Source organism: Brachionichthys hirsutus, unplaced genomic scaffold, assembly GCF_040956055.1.
Source record: "Brachionichthys hirsutus isolate HB-005 unplaced genomic scaffold, CSIRO-AGI_Bhir_v1 contig_1421, whole genome shotgun sequence".
In the NCBI taxonomy this organism is placed as follows: domain Eukaryota; kingdom Metazoa; phylum Chordata; class Actinopteri; order Lophiiformes; family Brachionichthyidae; genus Brachionichthys; species Brachionichthys hirsutus.
In genome coordinates, this window is record NW_027180334.1 from 256,818 (window position 1) to 284,779 (window position 27,962).

Consider the following 27,962-nt stretch of genomic DNA (forward strand, 5'->3'; position numbering starts at 1 on the left):
CTGAGGTCTGGAGAAACATAAGACAAAGAAGTACAAGATACACGTTTGCATCATTTTCACAGGACAATAAAAGGAAGACTTTGCACATTACACGCAGGTGATTTTGAGCTCTGCCTGTACTTAATGGCCTGGGTAAGAATGAGATAAGAGAGTGCTTCACTTGTAAAGTGTAAAAAACATAAAAACAAATGGGTGAAAAGCTGTTAATTTTTTAGGTGGAATTCATTTCAAAACATGCATCTATGTGAACTCTCTTAAATACAGACTGTAGTAAAAACAGGAAACCGTCTCAGTTCTTTTAACTGTCTGTTTGCATGTGCAGGGAACCTTTTTTTTCATATGCATGGAGGATACTGCCGTCTCGTGTCGTAAAGCTCTTCCATTTGAGCAGCTGCTCCAGTAGAGATTTTGGAAGGAGCAAAACAATAAGCAGGTGTTTCTTTCAATATTTTCTCTCACATATCGTATGGAAGGGATGTCCCGCACAACCAGCTCCTGCTCCATCAAATGCTGTGCAGGCAGATGGTGCTTAGCAAACCTGTGAGTTTATTAAGCCCATGCACGCAATCACACATGGATATGAACACACGCTGACTCTGAAACACACACACGTGTACACACTTTTGCCCTCCAGCTGGAGGCAAGAAGGACTCTGGGGTAACTGTATTCTCTGTGGCATTTAAACACATTGAGTGTGGCCTCCTCTGGCAACTGACAAGTTCTTAATGAGTATTTTCTAAATCTAAACTCAATTATAAACTCCCTGGCAGTACCTGGCTAAGGAAAGACGTTTATATCCAGTCTGAGAAAGACTTACGGCAACAAGGATTTTTCCCTCTGGTTGTCTGAAAAAGTCTGGCACAGATTGATTAACTCATCTCGTAAAACATTGGGACATTCTGCAATATGTGAATAAGAACTAAATATAATTTTAAATTCAATTTTGTAAACAATTTGTAAAAAAAAACCCCACAACTTTGGATGCCTCGTTCATATACATTCATTGACTGTTTCAATGAGGGGTTTTTGGAGCCTTGCACAATCGCTCCAGTTCTGTGTGACCCCTGACCCTGCTGAATTTTTTTTTTTACAAATCTATCAGGTTGAACAAAAAGGAAAAAGGTTAAATATATTGTCTTTGTGCTGACCATTTGAGTATATGTCAAAATAGATTGGCAAATTTACATCTTTTTTAATTAATGCCGTTTTTGAAAATTGCTACGGCAGCACTTTGAATCCTACTTTTAGCCTTCATGGTCAAAATGAAGCCCTAAATATCCTAATTTAGAAAATGCGATGCTAACTATTCATGCCAACTTTTCCTAATCAGCAGTAAACATAAATATGAGCTGATGGTAATGACAGCAGTTGTCCATTTACTCATTTGGTCATTTCCCAAAATATGGGACAAATCTCTGCCCTTGATTAAAAGTGGTGTGATTATCAAAGCTAATACTGATCACGGCAAATATTCACTTATGTGCAAAATTTCAGATCAACAGAGAGAGAAAAAAGGGTGTCCTCAATGTCATTGTGCTTTTTTCTCTTTCAGCCTTGAATGATGATGCTTTAAGTTTCCCTGACAAGTTTAAAACTGGACAATAATCAGTCAACAAACCAAAACTGCCACAATCAGAGCCCTTTGAAAAAGCTCTATTTTATTCTTTCGTCCAGTCAAAATGAGTCGTCTCCATTGAGGGAAGCTATATCCAGTTAATGTTTTGACTATCATGGAAGCTCAGATGTTTGTCAGACTGCTAGCAATGTTTTCCAAGGTAAGGACAAACATCCTCTGTGATGCCATTGGCAAACATGTCAAACCGAACACAGAGCTAATGGCTAGTGCTCTGACAAGGCCTTGACACATTCTACCTTGAAAGGGTTTAATCAAAGGTATTTAAGCGAGGGCTGATCCCTGGCACAAACGGAGAAAGGAGAGGATGGATGGGAAGTAAGACAGAGAGAGAGAGAGAGAGAGAGAGAGAGAGAGAGCGAGAGAGAGGGAGAGGGTGGAATGGAGGGACATACAGGTGATGGAGGGAAGGGAACAGAATGTGAGAGAGAAACAGAGCAACCTGACATCTGAGACATCGCATTAACTTTCTGAATAGGTGTGATATTATAATCAAATTGGCAGTGGGTTCTTTGTTCTTCACTCACCCTTCACTAGTGCACACTCACAGTGCCAAACCACTGGCTATTCTCCGGGCCTCTTTTCAAATCTTTTGAGACTTGGAGACAGACATATAAGGGCTTAGAAAAGAAAATCCAAGATGGAGATATATGAAAACCCATGAGTGACAGGATTTCTACAAGAGCAAGCTCCTCTCGTCTTTATGCCTCCATCTGCTCCATCTTTCGAGCTTCACTGTCCTTTTTTTTTTCTTCCAGTGGAAAGCTCCGACTGGTAAAATTCATATTTTATTCTTTTTCCCTTGTCATTGAAAAGTGACAAAGACTTATGTCACTAATACGCGACGAGCTTGGAGGCCTTTGCTACTTCTCGAATGAAGTATTCATATTGAGTACTTTCACTACTACTTTTAAAAACATATGCATAAGAGTATTCTGAATGCAAGGTTCACAGTAACTTTAAAAACTTCTCAAGATTGTGTTTTGATTGATGGAAACAACCAAAGATACAATCATACTCCTTTACTTTATACTGGGTGAGGCAAAGGGAAATTATAATTACCTCCGCCGAGGCGAGGCTACGTAATCGCCAGTGTCCGTCCGTCACTTTGAAATCTTTGTTAACATTGCAGTCAATGGAGCTTTAAAATTTGTTCCTCAATATCTCGGTGGATTATTGACCGATACTTATGGAATTTGCCACAGTAATGTGGGGTGGGGGCTCTATCTCACCAATGGAATTAATCCGGATTGGATCCTGAATTGAGTCAGTAAAAATATTACATTTTAACATTAAAAACCCCATTTAACATTAAAAATCCCAGATTCAAAAATCTGTTACAAATACACAGCAACTTCGATTCACTTTTACTTTTTATGGTTAGTGTATAAAGATACCAAGAACAATTTATAACCTTTTGATGATGATTCAGATCAACATGTGGACGGTGTAAATCTAATTAGGAGGGGAATGAGCTGCTCGGCGGAGGTCTGGGTCTAGTTATATTAAGGACTGCATGACGGCCTCTTCTCTGACAGGATCACACAAAGTTTTATCTTTTGTAACTCACATTTGGTTTAGTAGTTCTTCATCAAATCATTAAGACTGATTTTTTTTTTAACAATAGTGTAATAAGATTCCTAAATCTCTAGCTCAAACATTTCCAGCTGCACTTCACCTCACAGTTTCCTGACCTCCACTTCTTCACATATGTTTTATCATTTTGACAGAATTTAATTACAATAGAATAGCAGCAGCCGCGTGAGGCCCTTATCTGGGTCACTGCAGCCTGCATACATGATCTATTTCTTTCATCCGTTGCTTAAGTATGGTTTGTAATCATACCTGAGGACAGTGTAAGAGACACGAGGGGACAGGGTGACACGTTGGCGTGACCAGGGTTTCATTTTTAGCTGTCTTTTTTCCACCTTTCAATTCTTCCACCACACAAGGTAATTTTATTTAGCACAAAGCTGAATTAAACCGCAATATCAAACAAGAAACATAAACTGTCTAATTGAAGTTTAACAATATGCTCATGTCATTTTGATATGAATGGCTAACGATATTTAAATGCAAAGAATCTGGCATACAAGACAGATCCCTAAAAACCTGCAGCACTTCAGACGCATCCTGACCAAGTGTTACAGAAAAGCTCCTGTCATAGAAACATGAGGACATCCTGTCTGAGTCACACCCACCCACCACCTTTTACATCACGACGCTGTGATCAACACTATTAAACGCAGCGCTGAGATCCGTAATTACCAAAACATTACATTAATCCCTATCAGAGGACATTATGTCATTGGAGACTGAGAGCTGCGTGCGGGGAAGTGTGCTACTATGCTAATCAAGCTTCTTCAGGAATTTATGAAGAAGCTTGAGCCGAATGAATAAATAGACATTTCAAGTTGAATTACATTTTAATTAGTCACGCATAAATTGACGTTAACATAATGGTAAAAGTTTGGATGATTCCACTTTCGTGCCTGTTTCAGTAAAACTTAAAGGTAGCTTCATATGCAAATGAAGACAGTCATGTTACGTGGAGACAAGAGACTCGGTATCATTTTATTCATCAATCACAACAGAGTAGAGTAAAAAAAGTTGCTTTGTAGAAAATTAAATATGTAAATGGGTATAGACCCAAAATGACTAAAACATAATTTCATGGGTTTGAGGGAAGAGAGATATTCATTTGGGAAGCTATCCCAAGGCTAAAAGACAAAAGTTAATCATTTAAAATGCTTTTAAATTATGTTGAGTGGTGCTGCAAATCCTCCTTTTGCAGGTCCTGATATTCAATAAGAATGATCTTAAATCACTCTCAGGTTTGTAGATTGCTGCCAATTACATCATGTTAAATCCGCATTTTGGAGAGCCTGTAGCAGCCCTAAGTAAAACATCATTGGATTGTTTGGCACAGTCAAAAATTCAACTGATTTAAAATCTCAGGCTTGCCGTCCTGCTCTGATAGAAACCCACCGCTGTGTCCAGCTGACTCTATTTTTGTCTTTCCTGCACATCTGGTCACAGCCTAGATTCTTTTCAACAAGCCGTCTCAGTCCTTCAGTCATCTCTTTAATAAACAAATAAACAAGCAAACAAACAAACAGTTCAGAAAACATCATTGCTGACGTGGGACACACTCCATAGACACATGAGAACTCTCAAGACACTGGCTTCAGCTTGTTGTTAGTTCTCCCCCCTACTACTACTGTATGTTCGACTTGTCCCTTTAGGGGTCACCACAGCAAATCGACCTTCTCCACTTCACCCTGTCCTTTGCATCGTCCTCCCCAACACCAGCCCGTGGGTTAACAACGCTGCTGGCGGTCGTTGTTAACGGTTTGTGGCGTCTGCAGGAGACTCCTAAACAATGTGGTTATCCATTATTTTGTGCCGTGAAGATATCAGAGGAAGCAGGCGCTTGTCTTCATAAAAACTGTCTTCCTCAAGAGTTACTCTTTGCGCGAAGCGGCAATGCTAACTTTTAAAAATTATCTCCAGCGCACGTGGGTGGAGGGCTCCAAAACACACACACACACAAAAGAAATAAATTATTCTGCTCGCAGTTGGGAAATAACACCTTAGGCGATTTGGCTCAACAATTGATACAGTTTCCTCACTCTGCAGTCATAGGATATATTGCGATATTCTGCACCATGCCCTGCACTAATAGGTGAAGTATCCCCTTATCCCTTTGGTATGTGAGCCAAGCAGAAGTGAACTGAGTTGGGTGCGCGGTGCTGAGGGATTCTCCGAAAATGTTTTAATTCCAAAGGGTCTAATTCATGTCATATGGTAAAAAGTGAAAAGGCTAAACGCTCTGACTGGTTGGTCAAACTGTGACAAGAATAGAAAAGACAGATGTTGATTGTGTTCTCGAGTAAATCCCCAAAAAATAGTTTGCAGGACTGTTTTACAGTGAATGATACCGTTGTCTATTCAGTCAGCGGAACACGGCATCACATAATACAATAGGAAATGCATTTAATGAGCAACTGTGACAGGATTGCAGGGTGGCTGTGAAACTGCATGTGCACAGTAAACACTGATTTGGTAGTACGAACTTGATGGAGTGCGAGTGCCAGACTGCCATGACCCCAGCGCTTCCCTCCAGAGAACAAACCGAACAGTTCAAACGATTCAGCTGGAGAGAAGCCATCCAAAAACAGAGAGCTACTTAAACATGCATTCAAGAGGAACAAGTCCCACATTTCCCCCAGAGCTGATGCTGAAAGGACTGCCAAGTTGTCTCTGTTCTATATTTCTCTCATTCATCTCCCTTCCTGCAAGTGATTCCATCTCTTCTCTTCTGATGTTGTGACTATAGTTGCAGTGATTTAATATTTTATACATTGTTTTATTTGGTGTTTGTCATCATTTATTCTGTATAGACGTATGTTTTTATTTCCTTCTACCCGACAGCAGCGTGATGACAGAAATGCACACGCCCAACGTGACCAATGCTCATTTATTTCTGCTAATAACATCACTTCTTGTGATTTTCTTTCAACCACACGGACAACGTGACCAATGCTCAATGCAACCACAGGATATTGAGTGGACTGTATTTGACCTGATTGGCTGCTGTACTACTGGAACAGTAAAAGTTCATTCTCCCTATGAAGCAATTATATGAACATGAAATCTAGAACAACCTAAAATTCAACACAACCCTTAGCTCAGTGCTAATTTTTAGCATCATTAGTATCTATCCAGCAAATGTGATAGATTTGTTTGGCATATTTTCCTGCCTGAGGCCACTTATATGAGGGAGATGGTCTCCAGTCCCTCAAGACACAAGGCAGGTATAAAGAACAGATGGACGGATAAAGTAGATGTCTGTCTCATTTAAACAGCAGAGGAGCTATCATCTCAACACATATGGTGTACTGACATGCATTTGTTTACACTGACATCTGGGTGGAGGGAATAACCTAAAGGACAATTGCTGATTTTGATTTTCATGTTGTTAATCACCTTATCTCTCTGTATGAAATGCGACTTATCTTTGTGTGTCTATCGAAGGAAAATCTATATTTATGTTACTATAGACAGATTCAAATATAAGTTAGTTTCTACATTTTCTCGACTCCTTAATTTTTCATGTGGAATTGTTCCCCTGACTTTTCTACATCATTTAGGTGTCAAAAAAAAAAGACTTAAGAGTAACATTAGCAACCCATTTACCAATAAAATAATCACATATAATTTGTTATAACTTCTAAACCAAAGACATTTTTTTTAGTCTAACTCCAAGTAATTTTGTGTTATGCATGTTTGAGTATACACCGCAAGATGTGCATTGTGCCTTTGGCTGTAATGTGGATTGTGAAGTAAGAACAATACATGTGCAATAGCAGCCATGCTGCAGTCAGGGCTAATAGGCACAGAGATGTGACAATTGGCATAGTATCACTGGTGGATTTCTGGAATCTATCTAGCACCCAGTTTGTGACTCTCTGCTTGAGAGCAATATTTTGGTGAAATGTTTCGATTTGGTAAAAGTTTGTACAACAAACGGAAACGTAGAGCAGTAAAAAGCTTGTACAACAATACTGTTGACCAGCCAGTCTGATTTGATCTGTATTTTGTTTACAGCCAAAGCTGAATCCACTCGGTTGAGGTGTCTTTGTTCCATCTGTCTGTGCTGGTATGATTAGAGGGGGGTATTTAGTACAAATTTATTGTCTCTAGCAAACAATTTAATGTGGAATAAATAGGACTGATTATTGTTTGGGGTGACAGAAGCATAAAAAATAACATGCACATCTGTCTTTCCCTACTTTTTTAATATGAATATTCATTGGCGCTGCTTCCATTTCAATGTTGAACATATTTATCCTGTCTCATCAGGCCAATTAGTAGCGGGATGATAAGCTCCTGCGGTACTGGTATCCCTTAAGCTCTCTCTGATGAATATTGGGCTAATTGGGGTCAAGGATGGGTTTAAGGTTGTGGTAAGTTGAGGCAGAAAGTGCAAGTCGAGGCTAACCTGATCAAGTGCACCGTCGGACCGCGGTCTAATAGTGTCATTTAGTGAGCAGTTAGATGTATATTGGGGACTGAAATAGTTTCCTCTCACCATATACCCCCACACTAAAGTGGCGCATACATTTATGCATGTGTGCTGCCGTGTACGAGTGTCATTACGTGTCCTGGAGTGTTGAGAGCGTTTGAGTTAAGTGCAATCATCATCCTGCGCCTGCCACCATCACAGCTATCAAAGGTCCATCTGGGCAGCATGCTTGTAAAAGTGTACGTGCGTGTGTGTGCGCGTGTGTGTGTGTGTATGTGGGGGGGGGGGGGGCACAGATTCTTCGGTGAAGGGCCCAGGTGTTCCTGTTAAAGTGTTAATTGGATTATTGCGGATCAAACTGGGGTGGGATCCACCGGGGAGTTGAGGTTGCGGGGGGCCATTCCAATGGGGCCAGGGTTCCGAATACCACTCTTCATCCACCAATTAGAACAAATTAATCATTCACTGGACTAATTTCTTTGGTTTCCTTGAAATACACGTTGACCCCAGCAGTATTCCACATAGATTTCTACAGAGGAGTGGATCAAGCGAGATGCAGAAGACATTAGAGACCTGCTTGAGAGTTGAACCTGCGTGGAATGAAACGTTTTTGCAGTTACACATGTGCGTTTCTGTGTGGATTTTCAGACTGTGCTTTGCAGGGACCTACAACCTTACAAGTGCTACAACAAATGCTATTTTTCTTTTATTTAGTAAAGCCCAGTTGAAAATCAAAAAGAAGGGAAACAACAACACAACAAACAGGAAACATGTTAATGAGTGAAGCCTGTGCAAAGCCAATAAGCGATTAATGGTTCCTATAGCTTTTGACTAAGCTCCTATCAGGCTATGATGTTACCTATGCACCTGGCCTCAGTACGTGAAATGCAGAGAACTTTATGAATAACTTAATGCACAGGCATCATTTATGCATGCTGTTTAGAAGTGCTTCAGGCAAAGTCGTACGTAGTTATTCTTGGTGGATTGCCTGCTTCACAAACAAACCTGGCTAAGTGCTGCTGTGTTCTCACAGAACCACAGGGACCAAGAACCAGGCAAAGAAAGACACATCAGTGGTATGCGCGGTTTCACAGCAAGCAGGAGCTATTGAAGTGGATCTCTTCGGAGAGCACAGCGTGGAATGACAACAGATGCGTGCAGATGAATGTTTGCATATTCTTGTTTTTTTCAACGATAACTAAATTGGCAAAGGGGGATGACTGGTATAATAAATCTGCCCCATTTGATGGGAACACAAAATCAATAATGATCAATGAAAGACTGCAATTGCATGAGCTTTTATGGATTGCAGTGGTTATTTAGTGCTATCAGAGGACTGGATTCTGAAATTCAATTATTGCCAAAATGCTCTAATATTTGACTAATGGAAGCAAGCAAAAAATGTTGTGATGGCCTTTAGCCTCTTGTTGTTTGTCCTTTCTCATTAACTCCTCTAACAGATAATTGATGGGCGTTGCATGCTTGTTTTTCCTACTAATTAAATACTTTACCACATAGAGCCTGCCGTCTCTCCCTTTAATTTGTCATGCGTTTGAGCCGGTTATGACAGTGTGGAGTGATTTCTTAAGGCACACGTCTGACGTTTCAAAATAAAACAACTTCATCTTCAAAGAGAGCCAGACAGAGAAATGAGGTAGATCATCTTTTCATAATTATATATCCAGGCCTTTCTTGTCTAAGTAGAATCAAAATAAATCGGCTTCAGTTAACAGCTGACAAAAAGACTTCCAAAGGATCCGATAGGAGCTGAGAACATTGATGTTTTCATTCAAACCTTTGTCTTATTGTCAGAGCTGCAGATTTTAATGTATAGTGAAACAAATAATAATTTATTTGTGTCAACCTTTTGCCAGTCATTCCTTACAGAAACAATAATACTAATAACAACAACAACGACTGTTGTTGCTGCTATTGTAATTAATTATACCCAAGAGACCTGCTGCACTTGCAATCTGAACCAAACAAATGGCAATGAGAAAATAAATAAATACATGAATGCATTTACTTCAGTATCTGAATATTCGAGTTGCCAAAATGTAGAGATGCCACCAAATCTTCAAAACACAACTGTGATTTCTCTGTGGTGTTCTTTATTGTCTCAGCAGCCATGCAGAGGCTTTTGTTCCAAAAAATGGAGCGCTGATATGGAACTGTGGTTTAACTGCCAAGAATCTGAGCATGCACACACCTGCCAGAGTTACGAACAACAAACCTGTAATAATCCTGAGCCTGTGCAAATAATATCGTTGTGTGCTCTGGGACAATATTCATACGACACCGTTCTGTATAATAATATGCTTTCCTCTAAATGCCTCCCAAACCACGGTGGAAATAATGCATATACCATTAGAACTAATTGTTCTGCTTGTAACACAGGCGAGAGATAAGCTTTTAATGTGCAGTGCAGCATCCAGGGAGCCCTCTATTTCTTTTCTTTTTGTCTTATCCTCACTGCTGAAGGGCTCATTTATCAGAGAAGAAGGACTCCGGTGGCTCGGCCACATACCGAGAGCTGAAATCTGCACATTGACTCGAGTCTGTTTCAACACATCTCTCCAAGGAGAATGTTTTAATGAGGAAAAAATACAAACCAACACATGCAACCTATTTACATGACAGCACTGGAAATGTCATACTCTATGCTGAGCACAATTCAGTCAATGAAAATGCATGAGAAATGTCTGATTGAGTTGACTGTTAATTGACCACATACCCTTCATGCTACACAAATCTCAAAATTCCTGTCCTCTTCCCTCTTTATATTGAGCTGTCCCTCCCTTAAGCAGCGATTCGTCTAAAGGTGGCACTTGTAGATGGAAGCATTTCTGGCTGATTGTCTTTAAAAGCAAAAATGTGACAAGAATTTACTTGGAAATAAATCCATGAAGGTTTCATTATATTATGGACTATTTTTGGATATTAAGCATACAAACCATTACAAAAGCAATCATTCATGAAGCACGAGCCCTGTGAATCCATCCCCGAAGCTCACGCTCCATCTTAATAACAATGACGTGGTGTCGTAGCTCTTGCAAGACTTTTATATATGAAATTTGAAGCAACAGGCCAACTCCTCTGACACATTCCTTGTAAATTATAAACCATTTCAGATTGTGCGCAATTTTCATCCAATCTTTTCTCGTCTGAAATGTCCCCATCTCTTGTGGGAGTGATGCGTTGTTACAGTGGCGCTTGGGACCAAACAGAATGATCAGTCCCCGGCTCCTGCTAAGACGGGGACAGCTTGCTTGTAATTGCTGGAAAATGTCACCACAGTTGATTACCAGTGATTTGTACTGCTGCAAATGGAGACCAAATAAAGAGTGGAGTTGATGAGTGCATATTTAATGAAGCTCATCCATACTAATGTAAGCATCGCATTCTGCTCGATTTCACCACATAAACACATGCAAATTTGTGATGCAAGTCAGTGAAAACACAAGTCATGCAATGATGTAAACTGTCATTATCTCATCTAAGTGCTCTCTGTGGAATCATCTCGGTTTAGTACGTCCTGCTGTTAGACAATGTGTCCCACTGACTGTCTTAAAAACTATACTTTTATCAAATGTATACAGCATAACTGTATTTTCAAGGGGCCACTTCAAGATTAGTCTAACATGTGTTTGTTTAGAGTAGATAATAGAGATTTTCTTTTTGTGTGAAATTGATTTCACCAACACATATAAAGAGAGGGGAAACATGCTTGAAGCAGCAAATTGAATTAGACTAATGGTAATTCTTTAAAAGATGTGGGTGGACATCGCCAAGTAAATAATTACAGAACGGAACCGAACAAATATAACTTCTTGAGCTGTCATCAAGCATTTCTTTTATGAGTAAATGATTGGTGCCAAATCTGAAAAGAAAGGATACAAATGGCGCTCAGTTAAATATGCTTGTATGTGTTTGTTCTGGGTTGTTAGGTGGTCCAGATGTACAGGACCAGGAACCCCCCCACTGAGTCTCATGAAGCATCTACTTTCTTTGACACATCCATAAACATGTCAATATGTTCCTGGTAACATTCCCAACATTTCCTGAAAATATTATCTAGATACGTCCAGAACATTTAGAGTTATCTTGCTAAGGGACGGACGGACAGCTGGACAAACCCTGGTGATTACATCACCTCCGCCTCGCCTCGGTGGAGGAAATAATGCACATTAAATGTCAAAAAAAGACAAGCTTGGCACATAAAAACATCCTGCCTGTACCTTAAACAGCAGGCAACAGCAATAATACTCATGCACACACACACACACACACACAGCCATTTCCAGGGGGCAAGTAATCAATTTTCTGATGTCTACATGGGTTTCAGGCTTATAACATTGTTATACACACATACTTGATGCTGTAATTTGATGTACAGTGCCAAGTCTGGTGGACCATTATTTGATGGCTGTCCCTCTAAGCAAAATGTTGACCGCAACACACCGTTGACCTCCAATGCTTTATTTAACAGGCACCTGTTTGGATTCACCAGTATGCAAATCTGCCCAACTCTGAGGGCCCATCAGCATCTGCTGGGCTCCAGACATGGAATACAGATGCAGGCAGAGAGGTATTTAGGAAGGCATCTCACGTTTGCCTACTGAGAGGCAGCACAACGATTTGACCACAACCCACAGCAGCGCCGACACACTCATTCTTCAACTGGACTGATTCCTAGCAACCGCTAACAATGTGACTCACCAATATTCAGAATCCCATTGCCCTAAAACAGGGCCGTTCTGTGAATTTTAACCCCTTCAGATAGAGTATTGTGTATAGTAACAAGAAAATAAAGAGGGAGGCAGGTCTCATCTGCTAAACGTTTAACTTTGTCCGATTTGTAATTTCATTCTGGTATTTGTCGGTACCAGATAATTGGAAGTTTATATGATAGGCAAAGGTTGGAACTATAAAAGTTTAAATGACTTCATGTGATGCCAGTCAATGCCCTAAACATAGCCCTCTGTCTCGTTCCTCACCTGGATGGATCCTCCTCCTCTACCTGCTCTTCCTGTAGCTGCACCTCCCATGCTGATCCGACACACTGTCAAATTACCTTCTAGCACTCTGAGAAACCCCAAAAAACACTGAATTATTTAATTATTTATTATTTAAAAGTCTAACTTTGTCTAACTTCATCCCTGCAAATAGAGAAACGATGCCATCCCACATTCCCCAACCTCATCAATTCATCAACTTTCGTGACATCATCTGTACGTATGAATTATGAACAATAATTCCTTCTTATAGACCACTGGGAACTGAAAACAAGAACGTTCTTATGAGTTCAGGTTCATTGCAAACAAAGAGGTTGTCTGTTTATTTATTAGCTGGATAGCAGCCAACACCACATCGATGGCTCCAGGCTGAATATAAGCATTAAGTGTCTAACAAAAGAAGTCAGATTGTTTACAAGGATCAATGAAAATCATTCCGACTGATTTAATATTTTATAATAATTGACATCGCGCTCGGTTCTGTGTAGAGCCAGGTTAAAAGGAGGACGTTATTTTTCTGCAGTTTTCTCAATCGACCTATAACTGAAAATATTAATGCACAAAGGTCGTTCATTTCAAAAATATATACGTTTCGGTCAGTTAACCTTTTCTTTATTGAAATGTATGTTCCCAAGAAACTACCCGTAATATCTGCCTGCATCAATGCATTTACTTTGGGACCTCAGTAGAAGGCCTGGTGCTTAATATTAGTTATAATTAGGCTTTGGAAGCAGTGCTGGCCCTGGAAGTGAACTCTCTTCACAGATTTCGCAGAACATCACAGCACACAGTGTAGCGTCAGCTCGATATCTGTTGGCATCTGCTCACATATGCAGCTAGATTTGTATAATATGGTCAAAGTGAGAAATGTTGTAAGTTTCTCTTTTTCTCTTTCAGAGATTTATATTAAAGTTTAATTGGGAATGGGCAACACATCATCCACAAAGAGCATGTACGCTTTTGAATAGGATCTGTTTAAATCTCCATAATCCCAGACGCCCAAATTAAACTGCGCTGTTTGGTTGTCGACGACACACACCCCTCGAGCCTCTCCTCCCCCTTCAGCGATACAGACCGGCAGGCGAAAGAAGCCGCGAAGCCAGAGTAGATCTCTGCCAGTTTCACTGTTATAGACAGAATACTTTTGAGAGATGTATTGTATAATATTAGATGTGTCTGTATTTTCTACTTTTATATATAAATATTTCTACGACAGTGGCTTTTCTCACATTGCAACATTATGCTGCACAAAAAGCAGTACAAAAACCAATACAAGCAGACATCTAGGCAATAATCAATCACTGAAGGGGAAGTGATGATTTCCATGAACGAGGTTTCATTGAGACATCTTGAATCTGTTCTACTCCTCTAACCATTGATTTTTAATTTGTTAAATTGATCCCTTTCCCAAACATCCACAATGTCTCTGATGAATGTGAAATTGGTAGATAAGAAAACGCTCATAGCTGCTCAATCAGCATGTTGTTTCCCAGGTAGGTAAACTGGGAAAGAACATTTCACAGTGATTTTTTTTTTCTGGCTTCATTTTCATAGAGATTAATAAATTAAAGACAGTGACACAGCCATCGTCACTCTCCAGGTGGTGACAGTTGACACAGGGTGGAGTGAATAATACAGTATATCTTTTTTCCAATTAGCTTAGAGCAGTGCTTCTCAATTATTTCCTGTTATGCCCCCTCTAGGACAATGAAAACATGTCACCCCCTCCCACACTCTCCACTGCAGCTATACACCTCTGCATAACACTGTATCCTTACTAACATTAAAGAAAACAAAAACGGAAAAATAAATATACGTAGATCAACTTAGAATAAAGAATAACTTTAACATTGTACTTTAGTCTGTAAGAGAAAAAATATTTTATGACCCTTACGTCATTCCTGATAGAAATCAAATGAAATTCAATTATTCTTAGGACCTTTATTCTGCTTTCCCCCCCACATATTAACACTGATTAAAGTACTTCTGGTGATCAGATTGGTCCCTCTTCTGTTATTTGTATGCCAGGTGTAACATTGCAAATACCTTTTTTTTTTCAAGTCTGAAGCCTATTAGTTCACAATGTGATGGCTGCTGCAGTCCAACACTTAGCAATGGAGCAGTAGAAGGGCTTAGAGGGAGATGGTATGTCCAGCACGGTCCCTTAACTCTTCTGATGCTGAAGCCAATCAGGGGTTCCTGTCACCTGGTCAATGACTTCCACACAAATACATCCCCATGTTTGTTCAGCAGGACATATATTGACTGATCGACTGAGTAAAGAAACAGAGGATGTTTCTGAGGTGATCGTCTTGCCACTGTCTCCTTACACGAACTTGCTGAGCCAGCGGATACTACATTTACAGCTTTCAGAGCGATGAGGACGCCTGTCTGTCTTGCCCTTTGAACAGGTGCCATTATATTGAGAGTATCAACTTCCTAAAAGGCTGCAAGCAAAGTGACTGCTTTGTGTTCGTGTCCAAGGAGAACACTGCTTCTGAAACGGCAGAGAGGGAGAGCAATCAGATGATCCTAGTTTGAGAGTTATTGAATCCAACTCTGACTCATTCTGACTACAAATATATTTAATACAGACTGGGAAGAAAGATCATTTTAACTCCCCATTTGACAGTCAGCAGGCAGTTGGCTGACAAAATAAAAGCCAATTTACAGAATCCCATTGCTGGTCTCCACAAGGGGCATCACTGGACGACCTCCATTCATTTACAACACGTTGCGTCAATGCCAACTTCCTCGTTTCATTTCCTCTAAAATAAATATATAAAGAAAAATCTTCACTCCAGACAACTGATGATGTCGTCATTGAAGCAGAGGATGCGGACAGCAATTTGGCGGATCTATACACGGAGGGTGTTAAAGACGCACGCCCGGAGAGAGAGTGGCCTCAAAAGCATTGTGTCTGCTTTAAGCAAGGCAATAAACCATGCAGCATTTCATCAGCAATGAACAAGTGGCATGAGAAGAAAGGGAACAGTAAAAAAAGTGCTCTGCACACAACAACAAACTTTTCCAATCAATCCATTTGCTCATGGAGATGGGGTGAAATTAAGGGCCATTGTGGACAGGGGTTAAATGGGGAGTAAGAGCTGTTGACAAATACTCTTCATCCTCAGGTATCAGACAAGGTAGGGGCTGTTAGAGATGGGGGTGAAGGAAGAAAGTAGGAAGTGAGGCTCATAAGGACAGCAGGAGGGATGGGACAGTTAGCAGGGAGAGGCAGAGCCATCAAGAGGGCGTTAAGAGCCTCTCAAAGCACTAATGACAATGAAGCGTTGACACGAGTTCCCTGACATTACTGACGCCCTCACTTCCACTTAGCATAAACATTTACCTCCTCGCAGAACGCAGTTGTCGCATCCTAATTATTCTGCCTTCAACCTGTGCGCCTCGCTCTGCTCGTCATTCTCCCTTGCCTCTCCGTTCTCAGGCGTCATCTTCCCATCCTGTCCACCCACCTCCTCTTCGCCACCCTTTAAATTGTTCCTCAAGACACCGGTTAAGTCAGAACTTTCCAGTTTTCATAGATTACTGCTGAATTAAAAAAAAAAAACATTCCTTTCAAGAAATGGTGTTGTTGGTGTTCTCTTTATTCTTCATAGAAAATCAAATAAATTCTCAGCTCAAACATTGATTTTCACGAGAGTGACAATAGCAAAAAAAGGTTTTCTCATTTGAGCCACTTCCATATGCGGCTCTGAAACTGATGTTTCACTTTGTTTCACCGAGTTCACTCACATCAATTTCTTGCCAGTAAAGGTGGTAAAAGTTAAATATGGAAGCTCACAGCAAAGACAACTGCGAGATTGCAAATTATAATATATTTAACATATAAATTAGAAAATTATTTTTCTTTTTTGCCCACTGCCTGTTATCACAGCAAACAATGCCAAAATAAATACCGGCTTTGCTATTTTATTATATTGGATAATTATATGGCATGCAGATGGTGTTTTCTATTCAGCATCAGTATCATTGATGTAAATGTGGGGTCAAAGTATTCAAACATCCATGTGTGCAGTGTAAAGAAATGGAAATGAGATCCTTTCAATCACAGGGTGAACATATTTTATCCCTGTATCACGTGGGCATCAATAATGGTTGTTGAAAAAGTGACATCATTAAAAGCAATTTGTGAATGAAGGCATGTTTATAACCACGAGGGGGAGACATTATTCAGCTGTCATTTTATTAAATCTTAATTACCGGGTATTTAGCCTTTTTTTTTCTTTAACCACAAAAAACATATTTTAGGGGGTGATTATGAACTATGGTCTGAGTTGCTACTCATTGTTCAGAGGAATTTATCAGCTCACATGAGACAGTTTAATGACAATAACGAGCCATCCATCAAACCCCTCAAGCATTTTAATTTGCTACTTGTACAGGCTCATCCTGTTGGCAATGGAATCGTGTGTCAGGACTCTCTTCATTTCATTCATTCATTTATGAGGCAAATAAATCATGAAATACTAAGTATATTATTTTAATGCAGAGTAATTTGTCTCTGAGTGTCTCCCACGTCCCCTTTGTTTTCACCTCTATTATCCCCTTATTATCAACGTTGTCTGGTCTTATTTCTCTACGTTGTTCCGTCCTGTTAAAGTCTTAACGATTACTATTTTCACCATCATCCCTCTCACTTCAATTTCTCTCACTCTCATCTCTTTTCTGGTCTTCTGGAGACACAATTCTCTACCTTATTGCTCCGGTTGAGGTAGAGACTCAATTAAAGCAAAGGGGCCAGGAGAAAATAAGATTAACAACACAGACTTTTACCCACAATGCCCTGCGGGGCTCAATTTATCTTGAGGAATGCTCAGCCTGAAAAAAAAAGAAACTGTGACTGACACCTCTAACCTTCATTGGGACGTAATCTTCATCTTTAGCACTCAGAGATCTAATTAATTAGGGAGAATCTCATTTCCTCACTAATGTAACTGGACAGAGGAATGATATAGAGGGGAGAGAAGGGAGGACAAGGAGGATGCTGAGTAGAGGATGGATGGAGATGGAAGGGGAACGGAAGGCTGCAGTATCTCATTAATGCCCCATGAGCGGCATCAACCTTGCTCATTTCAGGAAAGAACAAGAGATTGTGCGGCGGTGGTGTTCACACCAAATACACTGTATTGATTTCAGCTGCCAGAGGTCTGGCTGCTGGCCATCGCATAAGGAGACACTGCAGCAAGTCTTTAGCATGGAATCTCTCGGTAATGCACTCCCGTGCACTAGACTTCGCATTCAATGTGTTTACGCATCCAGTTTCACGTGGAAATTTACGCAAAGGTAGTTAATAAATGTTCATTTTGGCTCGCTTAAAGTCAGGCTAGGGTTATTTATTTAACCTTTATTTAAGCAGGTAAGTTAATTGAGAATTATTTTTCTTTTTCAATTACAACCTGGACATAAGTTGCATGTTTTTGGTGGTCGGAGGAAGCCGGAGAACCCGCAGAGACCCCACGCAGACACTACATGTGTTAAAAGAGCTAAGACCAATTACAAATCATTGTTTGTTTGTTAAGTGTGACACTTTAAAAGTATCTCATACACTCTCACAGACAAGCATGAAAGCCATCATATGTGAGGACATTTGATCTGATCGGAAATCGTTTTGTCTTTTTGCTGCAGCGCATAAATTATATAAAGTGTGAATTCAAGTCGATAAATCATTCACTCATCTTGAGCAATGAAAGCAAAATGAGTATGGATGTGACACATGTTCTGTTGTATTTAATCCTATGAATGAATGAATGTCATTTAAGATAAATTGAAGATAATTAATAAAGAAAGCTCCTAAAAGGTCAACGTATGCTTCAATTTCATTTGTAGGTGAAGGCTATCATAATCTTCACATTTACATGTCTTAATATCATGTTTCTGGTGGCTATTAGAGTCCGTCTCTGATTCATCACCCAGCCGCCTGCGCTAGCTACATTAAAACAGAAACACAAATCAATGCCAAAAAAATAATTTCATTCATCATCAGCAATAGGCAGAGTTGTCGACGTGCACGAGGCATAAATCATCGTTACACTCCACAACATCAGCCACTTCCTGGAACACTGAACAGTATGTGGATGAAATATTTCTACTGACTATTTCTACATTCTAAAAATGAAAAAAATGATCTCTGAATACATTTCACACCACTGTGGCTGCATTTTATTTATATATACTATTGGCCTTCGTTCTCGCTTTGCTTGCATATATACGTTTCGGTATCTTTAAATTACTTTGGCGAGTTTCGGCTTCTTTGTTGCTGTTCTGAATAAAATGCCTTTTGCTGAAAAATTGCTCTCCACTCTGCACCGTCCCAGATCTTACTCGCCCATTAAGCTTCCAACTGCAGATATCGAACCTGCACTTCACTTGCTCTCAGATCACCCCTTCCTTCTTTCTGGCAACCTCACAGGCTGTTCCGCACCTTTCCACAGCTGAGCTTCCATGCCTGCTCGCTTGTCCTCTTCCCCTGGGGGGGGGGGGCACCTCTCTACCCATACTTGACTGTAACTCTGCACCACCCGGCTCATCTACTCACTCCATTCCAATCTCCAGAGCATAATTGGGGAATGAAAGGGAGTTTATAAAGTGAAGTGCGCGTCAGATCTGCTGTAATGAAATCTTATCAATGTGCTCCCTCTGCTATATTATTTGCATATAAATGGCATAATGTAATAACTCATCCCACCTACCTGGGAGGAGTAAATATTTCTCTGTCTGCTTTGTCTCATTGCAGTGACATACGGAAACGAGACGCTAATTGAAGAGAGGAAAACGCCTTTATATGACGACTGACATTCAATTATGTTTGTGGGCTCAGATCAGGTGGCGGACGCAGAAATACTAAAAGCAACGTTTTACAGAGCGGCACCTCTGAAGGCAGCGGAGCGTGTAATTTGAATGGCTGTTTGATGGGCCCGGGCTGAATGGCGCGCCACTGAATGGAATCACTATGTTATGACCAGCAAGTAATTGGATGTCCACAGTGAAGTGTTGACAGCAAAAGGGATGCGAGGCAGACGGCAACAAAGAGGAGACAGACAGTAAGGGAGAGAAAGAGGAAAAACATTAAATGATGAAAATCAGCAAGAAAACAATGTGATGAAGAGGAACGATGAGGGGGGACAAGAATATCGTCTTTGTTGTCTCTGCAGGCGGAGAAAGTGAATGCTGCTTTCCTAAAGAGTAGAACCTGCCTCCTCGGTTTTCATTCATCACAGCACACACACACACACACACACACACACACACGCACAGAGTCACTCTGGTCACTGAGCCAAAAAAGCCATTGGACAATATAAGCTTCCTTATCAGTCAAATACAGTCAGGCCTGGCAAGGCCGCTCCTAGCAAACACTGGGTCACTCTGCTTTCAAACTACACAGTTGATCAGGAATAATTGCTTACATTCGACCATTTCCTGTCACTCCGGGTTTGTGTTAGTTAATCATAAGTGAGCCTCAAATACACACACACACAAAAAAACAAGATCGTTTGTTGACAGATGTTGCTGAGCGCACACACCATTAAAAGTATTTTTCATAGAATGTTTCTTTTTCTTTTCATTCTTATTCTTATGTATCGGACTTAAACTGAAGAATGCTGCCGTCATTCTCTGGTGCAAAACAAATTGTGATCATTAAGCTCCGCTATCTGAAAGTCACCTTCAACAAAAAAACAAAAACAAACAAACAAAAACTGCACTAGCTGTTTTTAGTGCTAAGAAATGCAAGCTCTCACAATGTATCTCAAAAGACGGAGGAAGGGTAAAAAGGTCAAGTCCATATTTGTTAGCAGCACTTGTGCTTGGCAACAGTGAATGAGGAAAATAAAACCTTTTAACCAGCAAGAACCTCGGAGCAAACTGGACAGGAGGTTCGACGCCCCGCCTTTGATGCTTGGGCTGGATTAGACAAAGAGAAGGAGAATTTTGCGAGTATCACATCACTTCTCCTCTTGTTTTACCACGAGTCTGGCTACAGTGAGATTTAACGCCAAGGGTTAAATCCACTCAACTCCACTAACCTAAAAGCACAGGTGGCTCTGTGCACTCTCTGTGCATGCAAGTCTGCATGTCAAGGGATTTTGGGTCTGTTGAAGCTGAAGGACATGCACAGCAGCCTTGATCCGACATTTACAAGTAGCCTGCTGATGAACATCAGAAGATATCAATGATATGCCTGGTCATTATCAGTATGAACAAAGCAGTGATGCAGACATTCATTTATCCCACAAACAGGATTTTGATTGGAGCAACTTCCCATATAATTTAGTTTTGCTTAGATTTGCAATCTCATTTTTTTTCTCGATGTTATTGATGCAATCTTTTTCTTCGTTTGGGAGATCCACATTCACAATCTAAATTGTGAAAGTGGCCCAGCTCGAAATTGAAAATGCCAGATTTTAACCTACTTTCGCCTGCAGTGAGAAAAAGAGCCAGCATATGCAAAAATCATTGCCTCAAAACCCAACCTCAAAAAATTTAATTAAACAAACTATCTATCTGAATGTAAACATCACACACACACACACACACACACACACTCTTTCTATCTCCATGTAATTCAACTTTGGCGAACACAGAAGGGGATGGAGAGGTCAGCCGAGTTCATCGATTCAATGCCCTTAGCTGAGACAGCTCCCAGATTGGCCAGACAACATTAGAGAGTCAGAAAGTCGCACTGCCATTAGCAGCCTGTCCTCTCTGGTAACCCTTGTGTAGGCAGACACTCCATATACTGAAATCGATCATAATGATGTGTGTGTGTTTAATATGTGTGCTTAATGCCTGTGTGTGTGTGTGTGTGTGTCACCACCAAAAGATGCCTGTGTGCATGTCTCCAAAACGAAACTTTAAATACACTGGAACCTCGGTTCTCAAACATCTCGGTTTTCGAGTTTAAAATGCACGTAGTTACATATTAATATAACTGTAGTCATGTAAATGGACATTTATCTGGTGCGTAGGAACGGATTGATCTAGTTTCCATTATTTCTAATGGGAAATATAGTTTCGGTTTTTGAACAAATTGGTTTTTGAACAGTATTACGGAAATAATTATGTTCAAGAACTGAGGTTCCACTGTATATTCTACATGATGTTCAAAGAGCTTCACTACCTCACTCTCACCAGCACCAAGTTTGAATCAAGGTCAACATCATAAGTGTGTGTGTGCGTGTGTTTGCGCTGTCATTAATTGTTATTCGTCCTTTGTCAATGAATAATAACAGTTGCATTAAAGGTTTCTTGACCAAGATAACACAGATTTTCCGCCAAATCTATTTGTTAGTGTGCGTGTATGTGAGGGATATTTGTCAGCGTGTGTGAAGGATTACAGCTCCTGAGCTGCAGGTGTCTTGCATGGCTGCCCCTGCCAGCAGCGTGTGAATGTGTGTAAATGGCTGAATGCTGACTTGTGCTACAAAAAGAAAGAAAGAAGAATCTTTATAAATGCAATCCATGAATCACAACACACAAATACAGCTGAGGAGGAGCATCAGATTTAGTAAACTTGAGGCACCTCATGCCAGCGTCCGCACCAATTGTTTTCTGATTCACAAGTCAAGCAAATTATTTTACAGTTCACCTCTCTCCTGGAAATGCTCAGCCATTCGTTATTAACAGTTATTAACTCCCTCATTTAAAGTAACCATTGATTATTAAGCTTTAAAAAGCCTAGACTTGACTTAGAGATTTTGGACATACATTCCTGTCCTTTCTAAAACGCTTGACAAAGCAGTTACTTATCAGTCTTATCAGTTTCCAGTCAGGTTGCCGTGGGAACTGCAGAAAGAGCAAACGGTCAAAAATGCAAATGCCCATTAACTTGCCTCTATTGTCTTGTTTGGATCAATACTGTTCACTCTATATAAAGCATGCTCCATAAACTTTCATTGTGCAGATGGTGTGCAATTACACCAGATGAAACTCATCAGACAGCAGAACTTCAGGCTTGTTTTCAGGACAGAAAACCTGGATGACCAGTCATTTTCTGCTCTTCAACTTAGACAAAAACAGAGCTGGCCCTAAACGCCTCAGAAAGATGTGCTTTAACATTACACTCTGTTATTCTTCTTCGGGGTATGTCCCTTAATTCCATCAAGGACCGCTTTCTTTGACCTACATTGTATCAGGCTCTCCTCCCACGGAACCATCTTGTACTCATCATTTGCGAGGCAGACTCCATCTCTGCATTGAAGTTAAGACATGAGCCTCTTCCTCCACTTGTGCTTTCTCCCTCTTTTGCTCTCTGTCCCTATCTAGCCAACTGGTCAAGGCAGATGGCCACCCACTTCTCCCCCCCTTCTCCGTGCATGAAGCCACAGCTAAGTGAGAAAAACGAGTCAAGTGTCTTGAGTTACACCTGAATTATGTCTGAGGGATTTTTGCAGGAAGGAGAGGGAAAGTTTTTCTATCTATCACTACTTCATCCTTCTGTTGTGTAAACGCGTCTCTCTCACTCTCTCGAACACAAATCCAGTGAACACATATGCTGGACATGCTGTCTGCAAAATGTACGGTCTGGAAGGCAGATGGAATCGATGGGTGTCATGCCGGAGCCATATCTTTGAGACTGTGCTGGAGGGCCTGGGTGTAAATCTGTCCAGAGCTCGAGGAGGACAATTTAAAACTTTTGCCTTCTGCACTTCCATCTGTTTCTGCTGACTCAAGAAATCTCATATTTCTTTCTGTTTTTTTTTTTGTCTTTTCTTTTCCAGAAATGCTGCACAGCGGCTGGACTGTTAACCTTGAAACATCTAGCAGATTAATAAATTATTATTATCCATGCTGGAACGAAGAAGGAGGGGGGGTGAAGGTAGATTCAATGTGAAGACAATCCTTGCTGCTCCAAGCTGATACAGCCTTTAGGTGTTCATGGATTAGTCACAGCTGTTTGGATTTAATTGAAAATAAAATGCCATATTGGATTACGCTTCTGTAGCTTTGAGGGTATTTTAAAGCAAATATATTTCAGGTGCATTACTACTATAATATGACTACATGCTTTTTATACCCTTTAGGTACACCTTGCATCCACGGTGTCTTACAAAACTGAGGCTCCCACAAGGCTAATTGATTACAACAAAAATCAATTTCTGTGTATCAGAAGAAAAGCTAAACTAAAAGCTAACTAAATAGATGTTGGCAACAGAGAATAACTTGATGAACTGAATCAGAGTATAATGAGGTTGAATTTGAACACGTCTTCCATTATGCACAGTCAAACACCAGCTTTGTAGAAATAGAAATACATCTCGGCTGGTGGAGCGGTGCTGATGTGATGGCTACTTTTTCTTTGATGGCGTGTCATCTTTTGAAAGATCTAAGACATGCTACTCTTGTAAAGTCTCACTCGTCAATCGAAGCGTGAAAAAGCGTCAAGATGGTCGCACGTCTCTCGAGCCAATCTCTCAATCGCCTCGCAAAATAGAGCACAAACAGCGCTCCCTGCATCGATTCACATCTCACTCTGCTGCACTTTTAATCAATTAGGGCCTCTATTAAACAGTTTCCTGTAACACAAGGAGCGGCTCATCAGGCCGGTTCCAGCAGTTCCGGATGGGAGGTTTTCAGCCAGGCTTGTTGGACACCGCCCGAGCTGGCGGATGAGTGTGTATCACCTCAATTAAACTATGCGCTAAGTGTCTGACAACAGCAAATATTCCTCTTCCAGGGGCGAACCCAATCGATGTTCTGGCATTCGTTACCCCTCTGAAAAACCAATCATGCCGTTGTCTCACTCCAGTTAGACGTGGAAATAGAGACTGTCATTTGTCTTCCGCACATGCTCACTGTATCATATGACACCACACACACACACACACTTTACTCGACTTACTGGCATCGCTAGTGACATGGTTTGAAAAGTACCTGCTATATCTTCCGCTCTGTTCCGCTCGGACCACATGCTGACGCACACTCACAATCTACACCCACCTCCCTGTCGAGTAAAATGGAGGCGATGGAGGTGACGATGTCGCCTCTCTCAGCATCAATGTAGAACATGTTCGAGGTAGGGTTGGCTGGCGACTGCCTGACGATATTGTAGCGCAGTGCGGCATTGTCTGTCGCGGGATCATCTGCGTCAAACGCCATCATCCTCATCACTGTGGTTCCTGGAGAGAACAGAGGGCAGACAGGGCTGAGTCCAAACACAATCATTTGTGCCAGGTGCAGGTGCCATGTACAGGTGCAGCAGAGGGAACTAAATCCTGTCACGAGTGAAATACATTTGCAGGAATGAAACGCTTTCGGAAGCAGCAGCTGGAGCCGCTTTGGAGAGTTAGAGCAACGATTCAGCAGTAAAACAGATTGAATTCAGGATTAACTGCTGCAAAGCATTAACGTAAAAACAGCCTCTGAATTAAGACTGAATGAAATGAAAACCGAAATGAAAGGAGACAGATACATGTTGATCTGGAAATCAACATAATTGCTGGAATACAAATTCATGCAAGCGCGTCCACTTTGTCATCAACATGATGCTTCGTCAGTATCACAGCGTGCTTAGAAAGCTAAAATGAAAGCAATCATGGCAGCAGGTGCGCACAAAGAAAATAGTTGAAGATCCTCAGATAGTCCCTCAAAAAGTTATCCTTTGATATTAATATGTTTTCTCCCTGGGGTCAGCTCTAACAGCAGGGTGCATTTTAGGTAATGGGAACAAAAATGGAAATCCTGCCCCTGCAGCTGAGCTAAACTAGGAGGCAATCCTTGACACATCCTTAACTCTCAATCTCTGCCTCTTTGGTAAAATAGACTCACCCAGATTTAGCAGGAGGCAACCTAATCCACACAGAAATGTACATGCAAATGCATGAAAATGCAATTCTATGCGTGCATGCGTACACACACACAGAGACAAACTGCTTGTAGTCAGATATTTCTTTTTAAATTAACATCTGCTTAATAAGATATCTGACTCAGTCTTTGGAATTATGTTAGACTAAATTCTGACAGGGCGTTGCGTATAATGTTCAGAAATATACTTCAATAAAGCTGAGCTTTAAAGCTTTTACTTTAAGTCGTGGGGTTTCTCATACAAATCATTATTCAGACTAAGCAGAAAAGGTTCTGTGAATTTCATTGGCATCAATATGTCTCATAAGAGACAACTATTTGTTGTGGATGATGAAGTGATTCGGGATTTGCTTCTGAAAAATGCAATCAAGCAAAGCAGTTTCTTTTTTTTAAAATAAAACCTCCATTACCTGAGATAAAACAAAATCTTTTCTGAAATGATTAATGCCACAGATGTTGATTCGATAAAGCAGCCGGAGGTTCTTAATCAACCAACATTCTGAACTAAACATAAAATAGCAACACTGCATATCGTAGCTCATAAACATTGATCTGTTTTCATACTTCTTAATACTTTGCCACAGGACATTAGCCAAATTACTCAAATAAAGTGGGGGGGCGACTGGAAAAATATTTCCACGTTAAGAAATCGTGGCTTAGTAGCAAACTTCTTCAGTCCAGTTGAAGTTAATGAGGGGCAGAGAGGCGTCGGTTTTATCCCCTTTCCATTTGCACTTCAAGGTGAACCATTAATGGTTAAGTAGACCAGTAATCCTTCCTCTGCAGAATAATTACACAGTCCCATCTCCTTCATTACCCAAAGTCTGTTCCACTTCACACCTCGAAAGCCACACTGTTAAAGACGAGTCCGCATGAATGTGACACACACACACACACACACACACACACACACACACACAATTTTGCACACTAACCAACAGCAAATTAGAGTGCTTAAAAACTATGACTAAAATGGTTATCTTGAACAGATCTCAGTAAATTATGTTCTCATGCTGCCGCAAAGTGAGGGCTCTCAAATGCAACGCAATCACATTACACGTTTTATATGACATCAGAGCCAGTGTGACCCTCCCTAAGCAGGCCTCATTGTCCACATCAGATACCGTAATTCCACTGGTAAATGAGTATCATCTAAGCAGCAAGCCTTCCTCACTATAGAAAACATTGCAGCATTAGCATCAATCAGCATTCTGTAATGGGACAACTCTAACAACCAACGTCTGTTGTGTTTAATCATAATGTGATAACGTGGGCGGCCTTGCTGAAGATATGTTGCCCTCTTTTATCAGTTTCATCCTCTGGCATGGAGCTACAGCCCAATCAATCTGAGCTATATTCCATGGGGTACGGCAGGATAAATGTGAAAGCACAGGGCAGCCATTCCACCCGCAATCACTTGGGCCCCATTTAAATTTTCTGCTGGATGACAACAGCTCCAACTGGATGGAAAAAGATCTACAGTAAACAGAGACGATAGCGACTGTGTAAATACTGGGTGTAGCACGTCAATTAATTTATTTTGCAATGCGTTGCATCTGTGTGGTTGCTCAGTCCAAACAAAAAATAGAGAAGCAACCAGGCAGGAATTTGATGTGTAACCACAAATTCCCACGTGAAATGATGCAGAGATTGACACCGTAAAAGGAAGCACACACACACACACTCACAGATGAACACATTGTGGATTGATGTCATCCAACAAGGCTGATGGGACACGGAGCTGTTGCTTACAGCTAACTCCTCATGCCTTTCTCAAACACCAAGGGAAATTAGTGGGGGATGGCAGATCACTAGGCGCCGCCAGAGAATTCACACAGTGCGAAAAGCCAAGGTGGAGCAAGAGAACACCGACACCATAGAGAAAAGACTGACACGACTGAAAGGAGCAGAGACGGAGCCGCTCTATTGTCAGGTGTGAACAAGGTCACATAAAGTTCAAAGATTAATCACGTTATGCAAATTAGGTCGAGGTATTCAGCGGTGACTGACAAAACACTTTTCATGTGGAGCAAGATGCAGAACAAGAGAGAGAGAGAGAGAGAGAGAGAGGATATTTTGGGTTGTTGATAGGGTTCTGGTCACTGCACCACTGAATTGCACATTGTGTCAGAATTTTAACTTTTAACTCAAATAAAGATTTTCTTTCAGTAAATTACAGGTGCTAAATAAAACTCAATATGTCAATTGGGATTTCATTTAAATGGCGAGTTCATCATTGAACTAATTTGTAGTCAAAGTCATTTTGAATGATCAATGTCTGTATTCGCGTCTTAGTCTTTTTTTTTGTAAGTATTTTGCCAGCAAATTTTGATGAAACCGCACAACCAGTCTTTAAATATTAATTTAAGGATGTTTTTATTCCTTTGCTTCAAATTTGATTTTTTAAAATCTAGACATGAATACTTACACTACTATATTAGTCATATTACTACATATCACATAA

At 40.7% G+C, this 27,962-nt stretch overlaps 1 protein-coding gene across 1 annotated transcript in view; it reads right to left on the reverse strand.

Annotated features, from left to right (window-relative positions):
- LOC137913549 (cadherin-13-like) overlaps nt 1–27,962 on the reverse strand; it is a 126,559-nt gene that overhangs the window by 41,847 nt on the left and 56,750 nt on the right. The window contains exon 8 of the mRNA XM_068757193.1: nt 24,635–24,813. Within this exon, the coding sequence (XP_068613294.1) occupies nt 24,635–24,813 (179 nt within the window). The remainder of the gene's footprint in view (nt 1–24,634; nt 24,814–27,962) is intronic.